This window comes from Cajanus cajan, chromosome 11, assembly GCF_000230855.2.
Source record: "Cajanus cajan strain Asha chromosome 11, NIPB_CcT2T_4, whole genome shotgun sequence".
Taxonomy (NCBI): domain Eukaryota; kingdom Viridiplantae; phylum Streptophyta; class Magnoliopsida; order Fabales; family Fabaceae; genus Cajanus; species Cajanus cajan.
In genome coordinates, this window is record NC_138527.1 from 6,466,122 (window position 1) to 6,479,742 (window position 13,621).

Here is a 13,621-nt window from a genome sequence, read left to right on the forward strand (position 1 = left end):
CTACACACAATGGCATTTTCTAGAGAACCTCCTTTGATAAGTCCAGCATTGCGCATTTGCTCAACCTGCAAGAAATTTTTAAGAAGTTGTTAGTTGCATACTATCCAACATATAACTATGCTCATAAAAGAAGAGAACTATTCACATGTGAAAAGTGATCCTAATAGAAACCTGGTATCTTATTAAAAAGAAATAAGAAATTACCCCATTAAAGATAGAAACACAACAAAATTTTGAGAGTCTGCACCTCCCAATGTCCAAAACCCCCAGTTCACTCAAAAGTATTGGCAACGTGCTTAATAGAAACCTGGTATCTTATTAAAAAGAAATAAGAAATTACCCCATTAAAGATAGAAACACAACAAAATTTTGAGAGTCTGCACCTCCCAATGTCCAAAACCCCCAGTTCACTCAAAAGTATTGGCAACGTGCTTTATTTCTTCAAGCAACAAACTTAACTAACTACTAATTGGTATCTATTAATACTCACCAACAATTTTTGTGCCATCCTCAAGGTTAAGGATACCACCCTCTAAACTAGTACAGTGTGTCCCCAAAATGAATGCAATTCCTCCTAGGTCAAACACAAACCACTACAGTAGGGTATTGATGCTTCTTAAATTGTTAGATTACATTGTTCTATGTGAACTGAACTATCGTGATTGTTGTTGACGCTTATCATAGTCATCCAATTCATTTTGTTGGGCTCAACTTGCTAATACCTGAAAATTTAGTTTTTCTTTCATGGAGTATGTTGGTGTCATTTTGATGTAGTTGACCCCATTTGAGCACATAAAGCATGGTTGTCCAATATCTAGTTAAACTTTGTGAATGTATTGTAAAGAGCAGTTATTAAACTAACTCTGGGTTGTTAACTCTAGTTTACTAAACTAACTAAAGTTTAGTTAGTTAGTGAGTACTCAACTTGTATTATATACACACAATACAAATTCAGTTACAGAATCTGTTACTTTCTTCCCTCTTTTCGCTTCTCTCTCTTCTCTTACATGGTATCAAGAGCTTGACGATCAACAATGGCTGAAGCGTCTTCACTGCAACCTTCGTTTGCACTAATTACGTTTGCGCACACGATTTCGTCGAAGTTAGATGAGACAAACTTCCTCATATAGCGTCAACAAGTCGAACCAGTCATCAAAGCTCATCGACTCCAACACTTTGTTGTTTGTCCAAAAATTCCACTCAGATTCTTGAACGAAACAGATCGAGATGCAGGAAAACTCAATCCAGAATACATTGCCTGGGAGCAGCAAGATCAAATGCTCATGTCGTGGCTTCAATCTTCAAGTTTGGGACAAGATTCATGATTATTTTCATAAACAAACTCGAGCAAGAGCTCGACAGTTACGAACCGAACTCTGATCAACTTCTCTTGAAGAAAAACCTATGGAAGAATTTCTTCTTCGCATCAAAGCTCTTGTTGATGCGCTAGCGTCTGTTGGAGAATCAGTTTCCTTACAAGAACATGTTGATGTAATTCTTGAAGGTCTCTCACAAGACTACAACTCTGTGATTTCTGTCGTTGAAAGTAAATTTGAAACTCCTTCAATTGAAGAAGTTGAAGCCCTTTTGCTGGCACACGAGATGCGACTTCAAAAATACAAGAAGAAACTTCTATCAGAATCAGCGTCAATAAATTTAACACAGGCTCCAATAACAAACCCTAACTCTGGTTTGCAACTGAAAACTGAGTCTACAAATCAACCTAATCAGTTTTCACAAGATGTTGATATGGAAATGAATGCTGGAAGAAACACCTATCGTGGCCACGGAGGTCGACGTGGACGTGGTCGCGGTGGAAGATTTTCATGTGTTTAGTGTCAAGTTTGTCATAAAATTGGTCACATTGCTGCATATTGTTATCATCGATTTGATCAAAACTATCAACCTTTGATGGCTTATAATTTTCAAGGAAGCTACTCGCAGAATCCTAGTTTTCAGAACTCTGGTTTTTCATTCAACAATAATACCAGTGGATTTCAAAATCAATTTAATCAGCAACAACATAACTCTATGGTTCCCAGTTTCAACAATCAAGTGAATCGAAACATGAAGCCTGCTACTTCTCAATAGCCTAGTGTTATGGTGACCAACACAAGCTCAACTAGCAATCCTACAAATTGGTTTCCTGATTCCAGTGCTTCGTTTCATGTAACAGGAGAACAATAGAATATTCAACAAATGAGTCCTTTTGAAGGACCAGATCAGATATTCATTGGAAATGGTCAAGGTTTTCCTATTCATTCTTCTGGTTCATTCTATTTTACCTCTCAAAATAATCCTAAAATGTCTCTAGCTCTACATAATCTTTTACATGTCCCTCATATTACAAAAAATCTTATCAGTGTTAGTAAGTTTGCTAAAGATAATTCTGTATATTTTGAATTTCATCCCACTTATTGCTTGGTTAAATCTCAGGTCACCAATGAAGTGTTAGTGCAAGGAAATGTGGGATATGATATGATGGTTTATACTGCTTTCCTAATCTTCAGCTTCAAGCTGCTCCAAGCAACTCCTCAGCATTCATAGTCTAATAATTCCAATACTGTAATTTCTGATGTTGATGTATTGAATAATGTCAAGTCTAGCTCACATACCTTATGGCATGCTAGATTAGGTCATCCAAACTTTCATGTTCAAAAGCTTGTTTCTCAACAATGTAATATTCCTGTTGTGAATAAAATTGATGGTTTCTTTTGTAATGCTTGTTGTATGGGCAAAGCACATCGTTTGCCTTCCAATTTTTCTGATTCTATATATAAAAATCCTTTAGAGTTAGTGTACAATGACTTGTGGGGACCAGCCCCCATACAATCCTCGAATAATTACAAATCATAGTAGTCAATCCCGGATAGCGGAGCGGAGCGGTCGACCCTAAAAACGGGATAGGGGAATGACGCGGAGAGGGATAACCGCTATTTTAATATTAATTTATATATATTAAATAATTAATAATATATATATATAAAAGCTAAAAAAACTCTAACTTCATACATTAAACATTTTTAATAATTAAAAGTTCATAGTACTCAAACAATACATAATATAAAATGTCTTAAAAACAAAGTGCTAAAGTTCTAAGTAATTAAAAAATTAAACATTATAGTTTAATCTTCTTCCTCATCAAGATTAAAGTCTTCCTCTCCCTCAAATTCATTACCCTCACTAGCATTAGAATTATATTTTTCTTCTTCCTCTACTTCATCATCATCCTCATCTTCTAGAACTTCCATCACTTTTTTTCCTTTATCTTTCTTGGATGTAGATGCAATTGTTGATGTCTTGTTCACTTGTGTTTGTCTCCTAGTGTATTTCAAAGGTTCACCAGCACCACTTGCCTGGGCAACATCTCTCCAAGTCAAAACATCATCATCAAACACTAAGTCATCTTCAAAATCATCCTCATCATTCTCTTCTCCCAACATCCATTCATTGTTATCATCAACTTCATTTAAAGCAATTGAATCAATTGCATCTTGACACTCAAAGCGTTCTTGAAGAGTTTGATTATATTTAATAAAAACCAAGTCTTGAAGCTTTTGGTGCTCAAGCTTACTTCTCTTCCTTGAGTGAATCTATAATAATTTAAGAACATGACGGTTAGTTAATTTTCCATTTTCAATAGTAAACTCAAATTTAAATCCATTAATTCATTAACTTACATGCTCAAAGGTACTCCAATTACGCTCGCAACCAGATGAGCTACAAGTCAAGCTTAGTACCTTAGTGGCAATAATTTGCAAATGTGGTGTATGTCCTCCATACATCTTTCACCACTCAGCTATAAATGCAAATATTATTATATAAATAAATTATCAAATAACTATAAAATTTGTAAGTGAAGTTAAGGCTTAAGAAAAGTCTCACTTACCAGGAGCCATTTTAACCCTTGCTCTAACTGTTGCAGGAATGCCAAATCTTCGTCCTGCCCTTTTATATATTGCCAACTGATGGTGAACATTGTCTACAATGTCATTATTTTCACTAAGCCTATCAATACATTTGAAAAGGCCATCCACCACTTCATAGCATCCATTCTTGTTGAATTTTTATAATAGAATTCAGGATTTAGATAATATCCTGCTGCATGCAACGGATGATGGAGTTGACAATCCCATCTTCTATCAACAATTGCAAATATATCCTTGTATTTTTCTTCATTATGATTAAAAGAAATTTGAATTGCCTCTTTAGCCCTCTCCATTGCTTCATAAATGTAACCCATTGCCGGTTTTTTTTTCATTATCTACCAACCTCAACACACGTACAATAGGTCATATAGCCTTTAAAGCATAAACAACATCACTCCAAAATGTAGGCATAAGAACAATATCCGTTGCTTTCTTCCCCTTAGCTTCTTTGGCTCCTTTTGATTGCAACCATTCGTCAGAAGTAAACATCCTTCTAAGATTTGCCTTTAACTTATGCAATCGTTGCAAAGTAAGGAAGGTGGTAGCAAATCTTGTAACTCCATGCCTCACCAATTCGACCTTATTTGTATACTTCCTCATGGTGTTTAGGGTCAATGTATGATTATAAATGTAACCCACAAGCTTGATGGCTCTTTGTATTACCCTTTTAACTTTAGGGGTCTTTCCAATATCTTCTAGCATCAAATCAAGACAATGAGCAGCACATGGAATCCAAAATAAATGTGGTCTCACAGTTTGTAAAATTTTGCCTAAAAACACAATAACAAAATAATTAAAATTAGAAGGTATAACTTATAATCCTATGAGTATAAAATTAGAATATAAATTGATTCTTACCCGCCATAACAAGAATATAATTTGATTCTTACCCGCCATAACATAATTGCTTCCATTATCTGTTACTACTTGAACAACATTTTTCTCTCCAATTTCCTCAACAAAACTATTCAAAAGTTCAAACACCTTCTCACCAGTCTTGGTATATTCAGAAGCATCCACACTTTTCACAAACATTGTTCCCATTGAACTATTTACCAAAAAGTTAATCAAAGTTCTATTTTTTCTATCTGTCCAACTATCAGACATAATTGAGCACCCATATTTTACTCTCTCCTCTTCATGGCCCTTCAATAAGCCTTTGGTGTATTCCAACTCTTTTTTAAGGAGTGGCACTCTTAATTCATGGTAGCTTGGTGGCTTTAAATGGGGACCATAGGCGCCAATAGCTTCAACCATCAATTTGAAGCTCTTTGATCTAGCAACATTGAATGCAATTCCATTCCAATAAAAAAAACGAGCAATGTACTGAATTACCTTGGCTCTTGCTTCCTTAGTACAAGCATCATTTAAACTTGTTTGCCACAACCCCTTATTCAATTTGATACTTTCTTCTGCCTTTCTAGTAAAGTGCAAATCAAGGGGACCTTTGACATTTATACCCCTCCTCTTGGTAACAGAAGTGGCTTCACTTGATATGGATGAAGGTCTCTTAATTCTAGAGATGGCTTGGATGTCATCCTCCTCTTCATTTTCATCTACACACTCCATATATACTTTTGAGGCAATTTTTTTACTCTCATAGGCAGCCTTCATTTCCAATTTTAGATCCTCAGGAATTTTTCTACAAGCACCTACATCGCCTTTTATTCCAAGTTGATGTTTTTTTGCTCTAGTAATCCCTCCGATAGAAGTTTTTAGACAAAAATCACACGTGACACTCTTCCTATTAATTTTGTCTTTTAAGCTGTTCCACTTCCAAAAGACATCAATATTGTCACCAATGGGCTTAAACATTTCTGGTCTGGGAGTGGGACCAGAATTGGGATTAGTTTCAGTTCCTGTAGCGGTTGGTTGGCTCATGATTACACTGATTATCAAAGACAAAAACAGCCTAATAAAAGGATAATAGAATCAAAAATTTAAAAAAAAAAAAAAAAAAAAAAAAAGCTGCTGAATTAGAAATAGAGAAATAGCTGAATTAATCAGAAATTTAAAAAAAATCTGTTGAATTAAATTTAATCAGAAATTAAAAAAAAAACTACTTAAATAAATTTAATCAAAAATTAAAAACGAATTTTGCTGAATTAAATTTAATCAAAAATTAAAAAAAAAAATCTGCTGAATTAAATTTATTTAAAAATTAAAAAAAATCTGCTAAATTAAATTTAATTAGAAATTAAAAAAAATTGCTGAATTAAATTTAATCAGAAATTAAAAATAAAATCTGCTGAATTAAATTTAATTAGAAATTAAAAAAATTGCTGAATTAAATTTAATCAGAAATTAAAAATAAAATCTGCTAAATTAAATTTATTCAGAAATTAAAAAAAATTCTGCTTAATTAAATCTAATGAGAAATAAAAAAAAAATCTGTTGAAATATAAAATAGGAACATAGAAGAGAAAGAAGACAGACGGGGCACATCGGAGCGTCAGAGTCGAAGTTGGAGGCGCGTCGGAGTTGGACGAGCGTTGGAGTTGGACGAGCGTCGGAGTTGGACGAGCGTCGGAGCTGGACGAATGCGTCGGAACTGGAGGACCGTCAGAACCGTAGTGCGTCGGAGCTGAACGACTGCCTCAACAGAGAAGAAACGATAGTCGTCCGAGAGAGAGAGAGAGGAGAGGGAGTGCGAGACATGAGAAGGAAGACTTCCGCGAGAGGGAGGGGAAAAATTAGGGCAAATAAAGCCCAACGAAAAGACAAACTTACCCTTAATGAAGGGTAGGTCAAAAAGGTGCCGCGATTCTCACGTTTCTGGCCGCTCCATTTCGCCACCGATACGGCCGCTCCGGCCACGACAACATCCAAATGGCGGGGTCGGGCCGCTCCGCTCCAGAGCGCCGCGATAGCGGCCGCTCCACCCGCTATTGACTACTATGTTACAAATATTACTTAAGCTTTGTTGATGCTTATTCACGTTTTACATGGATCTATCTACTGCAAAATAAATCTGATACACTAACTGTGTTTAAACAATTCAAAATGATGGTTGAGTTACAATGTAATACTTCTCTTAAAAGTCTTCAAACTGATTGGGGTGGTGAATTCAGACCTTTGTCTAAATACTTAAAAGACTTGGGTGTTAATCATAGAGTCATATGTCCTCACACTCATCATCAAAATGGAGTAATTGAGAGAAAGCATAGACATATAATAGAACTTGGCTTAACTCTTCTTAGTCATGCGTCTCTTCCTTTGAAATTTTGGGATTCAGCATTTTGTACAGCTGTTTATCTTATTAGTAGATTACCAACTGCTTCACTCAAATATGTTGTTCCATATACTGTTTTATTTAAACAGTCTCTAGACTACACTTGTCTTAAAACCTTTGGATGTGCATGTTTTCCTCTTCTAAGACCATACAGTAAACACAAGTTAGATTTCAGATCTCATGAGTGTGTATTTTTAGGGTACTCTACTTCTCATAAAGGATATAAATGTCTTTCTCCTACAGGCAAAATCTTTATCTCCAAAGATGTTGTCTTCAATGAGTATCGGTTTCCTTATCATGAGTTGTTTCCTTCATCCATAACTCAATCATCACACACATTATCTAGCTCTCAAACTGAGGTATCCACTTCCATTCCAATCATTCAACCTCTATCTCCACAACTCACTGTACACAATTCTACTTGCTCCACTGATCCTATTTGTTCTACACCTAGCTCTTTGTCTACCAACTCAACTTCATCTCTGTCCACCACTAATACACAGTCTCCTTCTCCTGTCCAGTCACAGAATGTTCACCCTATGCAAACTAGATCTAAATCTGGCATTCATAAATCCAAATTGTATCCCTCTGTTCTTCTTGCTCAGTTTGAACCAAAGAATGTTAAGCAAGCCTTAAAGGATCATAAATGGCTTGAGCCATGAAACAGGAATATTCTGCTCTTCTTAAAAAAAAATACGTGGACTCTTGTACAGTTACCTCCTAACAGAAATGCCATTTGCTGCAAGTGGGTTTTCAAAATTAAAGAAAATTTTGATGGGTCTGTAAACAGATATAAAGCCAGATTAGTAGCCAAGGGTTTTCTTCAGCAACCAGGTTTTGATTTTAATGAGACTTTTTCACCAGTCATCAAACCTGTTACTATCAGATTGATCCTCACTCTAGCTATCTCAAATCATTGGGACATTCATCAATTAGATGTAAACAATGCTTTTTTAAATGGCTCACTAAATGAAACTGTTTATATGCAACAACCCCCTAGATTTGAAGTTCATGATTCTACTCTTGTTTGCAAACTATACAAGGCACTATATGGTCTAAAACAGGCTCCACGTCAATGGTTTGAGCGACTACAATATACTTTACTACAGTTTGGATTTAAGGCCAGCAAGTGTGATCCTTCTTTGTTTACCTATCACATGCAATCTAATATTGTCTATCTTCTTGTATATGTTGATGACATTATAATTACAGGGAATTCATTTCAGTTTACTCAGCAACTTATAAATCAGCTTAATTCTATTTTTTCTCTCAAACAACTTGGCAAGCTAGACTACTTCTTGGGAATAGAAGTCAGACACTTACAGAATGGATCTGTTCTCCTCACACAAAGTAAATACATCAGAGATCTGCTTCAAAGAACTAATATGCTTGAAGCGGTGAAGCCAATGCTATTTCATCTCCTATGGTGTCATCTTGCAAGTTATCTAAACATGGTTCAGACACTCTAGCCGATTCTACATTCTACAGATCAGTTGTTGGAGCACTTCAATATGCAACCATAACCAGACCTGAACTTAGTTTTGTTGTCAACAAAGTTTGTCAATTTATGGCTCATCCTCTTGAAAGCCATTGGAATGCAGTCAAGAGAATTTTAAGGTATCTTAAGGGTACAATGTTTTATGGTCTACATCTTCAACAAGCTCGTGTTCATCAACCCCTTTCCCTTTATGCATAATTGTGATGCTAATTGGGCAGCTGACCCTAATGATAGAAGATCAACATCTAGTGCAACTATTTTTCTTGGTCCAGATCTAATTTCATGGTGGTCCAAGAAACAACCTGTCGTGGCTAGATCAAGTACAGAGGCTGAGTACAGAACTTTGCTCAAGCTACTTCTGAAGTTCTATGGATTCAAACTCTACTTCATGAATTAAGGGTTCCTTTTTCCACTCCTACAATTTACTGTGATAACCAAAGCACAGTTTCACTTGCTCACAATCATGTTCTACATTCAAGAACAAAGCATATGGAAATTAATCTTTTCTTTGTTAGAGAAAAAGTTCTTGCCAAACAACTCACTGTTCAACACATCCCTGCTCAAGATCAATGGGCTGATGCTCTCACCAAGCCTCTCTCTTCTACCAGATTTTTATTTTTGAGAGATAAACTTAAAGTTGTTGAGCTTCCTTTTGCTTCTTATTGGGAAAAACCTGAGTCCCACATCGACTAGAGATTAGGCAATTGAATAGTATATAAGTGGAAAGCAACCTTCACCTTACAAACCGGTTTTGTAGGGTTGAGTTAGGCTTAATCCACTATTCTAACATGGTATCAGAGCCATTTAGATCCACTTTAAAAATGGGTCACCCACCATTGATGCATGCCTCATAGGTATGAGGGGGTGTATTGGGAAAAACCCAAGTCCCGCTTATCCTAGATCATTAAAAAAGGGTCACTCACCATTTATCCACGTACCAAGCCCAATAGTGCTAGACGTGAGGGGGTGTATTGGGAAAAACCCGAGTCCCACATCGACTAGAGATTAGGCAATTGAATAGTATATAAGTGGAAAGCAACCCTCACCTTACAAGCCGGTTTTGTAGGGTTGAGTTAGGCTTAATCCACTATTCTAACACTTCTCAACCAACTTAAGTTTGTGGGCGGTGGGGGGTGTGAATGTATTGTAAAGAGCAGTTATTAAACTGACTCTGGGTTGCTAACTCTAGTTTACTAAACTGACTAAAGTTTAGTTAGTTAGTGAGTACTCAGCTTGTATTATATATATAGTGTTCTACATACTGTTAAAATACAATACACATAATACAAATTCAGTTACAGAATCTGTTACTTTCTTCCCTCTTTTCGCTTCTCTCTCTTCTCTTACAAACTTACCACCAAATATTCAAGTTCCTCATACAAGTGGCATCTTACATCTGAATTGATTTTCCACTAGATGAAATCAACTAGAATACGAATGGAGGAACATTAGAACTTACCTCCTCATAAATGCAGAAGGTTCTTGACAAAGCTATATGCATGGAATATACCAAATTATCCAAGGGGGGTGTAGAAAACCACTGACAGCCAATAACAGGTGCCTGCAAAAGGAAAGTGTATTTGTTCATTATGCAATGCCCAACCTATAAAGGGAAATCTTAGCAGATGTGACCTAATTGTACCAAAATCACTTTGATGTAAATTAAAATATTTGTACCCTAGTATTCTTTGGAAAAATTACAAATATCAACAGTGTAAAAGACAAAGGCATCAAGATATTTGCACTTTCTTTAATTTTTTGTTGATAATTTCCCTACATTATTATTAGATAATTGTAAATAATTAGAACAGTTCATTGTGCTTTTGCACTAGGAAAAAACTAAAGGACTATTCTGATAAAATACCATGCTTTTCAGAAAAATCACAAAAATGCCACTGGTGAGACAATTGTCAAATACCCTTACCGTGGAAGAAAACTACAGAAATGCCAAGTGGGAAAAAGTTCTACAGCAGTTTGACTTGTGACTGGTATCACCAAAAAGCAAAAGAAAAGATGAAGATTTTCTCTACTAAAAATAGACAGACTCACATAATTAGTCTATTTCTCAAGAAGAATAAATGTGTAATCCCTTTGAAAGAGAGGTAAATTAGATTCTTTCATCTTTAAAAAAGTAGGAAGTCATGATGATCTAGAGAGTAAAACAGAAAAGCAAGCAAAGCATTTCATTTTCAAATGCCTACTTCAACCAAATGCATCAACCACCAACTGAGTTCTTTAATCTGTACAACTAAATGGTATATAATCTTGACTTTTTATACAAATCTATAGATAATGAGAAACTGATTAACAGGGGCATTGGTTAAATCCATGAAACACATAAGGGCAAAATCAAAATAATATTAGGTGTCTCGTAAGCATGGCATATTATAAAAATTCAGAAAGCACATAGGACCAATATTTGGATAAACTTATTGAAAAGTATTTATAGGAGGTAAAAATGAGGTAAAATGAACCATAAAGCTAAAATCAACGCATGAACCTCTACCTTTGGAAATGTTAGATGAGAAAGCTTGTTAAAAATTGAGATTGATACATTGATTTTAACTTGTACAAAAATATTATTCATTTTACCTCCTTTTCTTCTCCTACGAGGGCTTTTTAAAATGTTTATCCAAACTAACTCAGAAATTTCTAAATGACATGCCAAGAAAAAATGTCGATGATTGATATTCTCAATCCAATGTATCATCAACCTATCTTTACCTGTGGAAAGTTGATGCCATAAGTTATTCGAACCACTTCTGAAGGAAATGCAGCGAGAAAAGAATCATTTCTATAAGCATACACTGGTTCATTCACATGTGGTGCCATTTTCTCAACGTTTTTGCCCTCAGGATCAGTTGCCACCTTTAAACCAACTTCTTCCACTGCTGCCACCCATTCCCTTGCTGACCCATCAAATATAGGAATCTGTATGAGAAATGAAAGAAACAAATAATATTTTTCTAATACAAAACTATTTATTACAAAAGCTGAAAGGGGGAGGGGGGAAAGAAAAATAATTCATCAAAGTTTTCCACAAAATACTATATCTTTATTTTGACGAAGCAGAGCAAAGGAGAATATGCAAGACACCTAAAATGAATTACTGTACTATTCTTATACAGGGGATTCGTCTCACAACCAGTATCTGCAAACTGGGACAGTTAGCAAGCTTACGACTAAATAAAATTCTTGACCAAATATTTTTCTGATCAGCTGGTTAATATTGTGATAGCTTATTTTGTTTGCCAACTATTCGTACAGTATACAATTGTTGATATAAGTCTATCAAAACTAGATTAAGAAGTTCTAGTCAAATCAAAATATTCCTCCCTTGTTTGATTAGATAGAAATGAACTGGAAAAAATAGATAAAAATAATAAATTTTCACTATTTGTTTGAGAGGAGAAATAGAAAGAAAGGAAATTACTTCAGTAAGACTCACCATAAAAACACTTTTTTCCTCAATTTGAAAAGAAATGAGAAGGAAATGATTTTTCTTTTTTCATTTTTTTGTCTTAATTTTGAATTTTTCAAAAGATAATAAAAATTATGTTAAGATAAATACTAGATTAAAAAATTAGATTTTTAATTAACATAAAAATATTTTTCATATAATTTATTTATTTATTCTCGCTCTTCTTTCCACTCATCCAAACAAACGCAACAAGCTGAGACAATTTTTTCTAATTCTTTCCTTCCTATTTCTATCTATCCAAACAACTCATCCTTCTCATTCTATTTCTCCTAGATAAAGCACATATGATCAAAATTTCACAGTTCACTTGTTCGTTGGTAGTCATGTTTTTGCATTGCCCATTTTACGAACAGTAGATAGACATACCATCAATCAACACCTTCAAATTAAAATCCTCTAAAGCGATATCAGAATTAAAGTACCAACCAAATTCCATTACTAAAAGCGAATTCAAAACTCTACACATATTTCCACCAACAGAAAGGAATCAATCCGCATTTAACGTTACCTCGACATCGTGTTCTTGAGCATCAAAATCCTCAATCTCAATCCTGCAATTATCAACACCCGCAGCCTCCAAGGCCGAAAGCAAGTGCTCCACGGTTCGAACTCGGAACCCGTCTTTGCAGAGAGTGGTGCAGAGAGGCGAGACCTGCGCGAACTCAACGGAGGCGGGAATGGAGTTGGAGCGAAAATCGAAGTACCTGCCTCGGGAAGCGCGTTCGGGGCACAGCCTCACCGTCGAAACCTTCCCCGAGTGCAGAGCCTTGCCGCGCCGCTCAACGGAACCAGCTAGGGTTTTTTGAAGCGTCCCGGTCTGCACAAACGCGTTAATGAGCTTAGTGTAACCGAACGTTTGAAGGAGTTGGGTTTGTGGATTGTTGAATTGTTTTGGGAACTAAAGAAGAATAAGAGAGAGAGTACGAACGGGTTTCCATGAGACCAGTTTGGATGATCTGAGAGCGTTGGAAGCAGACATTGTTAGTGTCAGTTAACAGTCAACAGAGGTTGAAGCAGGGTGTGGCAAAAATTTTGTTGCTCTGGATGTTGCATCAGACATTTCCTTTTCGTCTCCCGGTAAGAACAATGATTTAAAAATCGGACCTCTGTGAGTCATTAATTCTACTAATATGGTTCGATTTTTATTATAAAAAATAAAAAAATAAAAAAATAAAAATAAAATAAAAAGTAAAGTATTTCATACTTATAAATTTTAGTAATAAATTATATGTCTTAAAGAAACTCTAAAAAATTATACAATATTTTTAATATAATTTGACAATGTTGTGTTTGGATACAGAATTTTATTTTAAGAAATTTTAAATTTTTTAATTAAAAATTCTTTATTTTTTTACAAAGATATTAAATTTCTTCATTTTTTAAACATTATGTTTGGATAAAGTAATTAAATTTTTCATTTTAAAATTTTTCTTTCCAATAAATAACCAAATTCATTATTTATGAAATTCTATATTTGAAAA

General features: G+C 35.1%; 2 protein-coding genes across 5 annotated transcripts in view; both read right to left on the reverse strand.

Annotated features, from left to right (window-relative positions):
- Positions 1-13,236, reverse strand: part of LOC109791693 (putative UDP-3-O-acyl-N-acetylglucosamine deacetylase 1, mitochondrial) — a 29,258-nt gene extending 16,022 nt beyond the window's left edge. For 3 of the 4 annotated variants that reach the window (XM_020351020.3, XM_083066081.1, XM_020351018.3), the window contains exons 1-5: positions 13,069-13,236; positions 12,649-12,957; positions 11,384-11,590; positions 10,119-10,220; positions 1-65 (exon numbers count right to left, since the gene is read on the reverse strand). In XM_020351020.3, coding sequence (XP_020206609.1) covers positions 1-65; positions 10,119-10,220; positions 11,384-11,590; positions 12,649-12,957; positions 13,069-13,119 — 734 coding nt within the window. In that variant the 5' untranslated portion in view covers positions 13,120-13,236. The remainder of the gene's footprint in view (positions 66-10,118; positions 10,221-11,383; positions 11,591-12,648; positions 12,958-13,068) is intronic. The other variant, XM_020351017.3, reaches the window with a different exon arrangement.
- Positions 80-10,112, reverse strand: LOC114915335 (uncharacterized). Its single transcript, XM_029269946.2, has 3 exons — positions 3,890-10,112; positions 3,681-3,799; positions 80-3,593 (listed from the first exon to the last, which is right to left on the reverse strand). Exons 2-3 carry the CDS (start codon positions 3,783-3,785, stop codon positions 3,126-3,128), a joined length of 573 nt encoding a protein of 190 aa, XP_029125779.2. The 5' UTR covers positions 3,786-3,799; positions 3,890-10,112; the 3' UTR covers positions 80-3,125.
- Positions 13,237-13,621: the final 385 nt, after the last annotated feature.

Excerpts from the sequence above, each read along its gene's own strand:
- LOC114915335 (XM_029269946.2), bottom strand. The coding sequence starts at position 3,785 with ATGTATGGAGGACATACACCACATTTGCAAATTATTGCCACTAAGGTA. Across the intron at positions 3,594-3,680 it reads ATTGGAGTACCTTTGAGCAT|ATTCACTCAAGGAAGAGAAG; the intron begins GTAAGTTAATGA and ends AAATTATTATAG.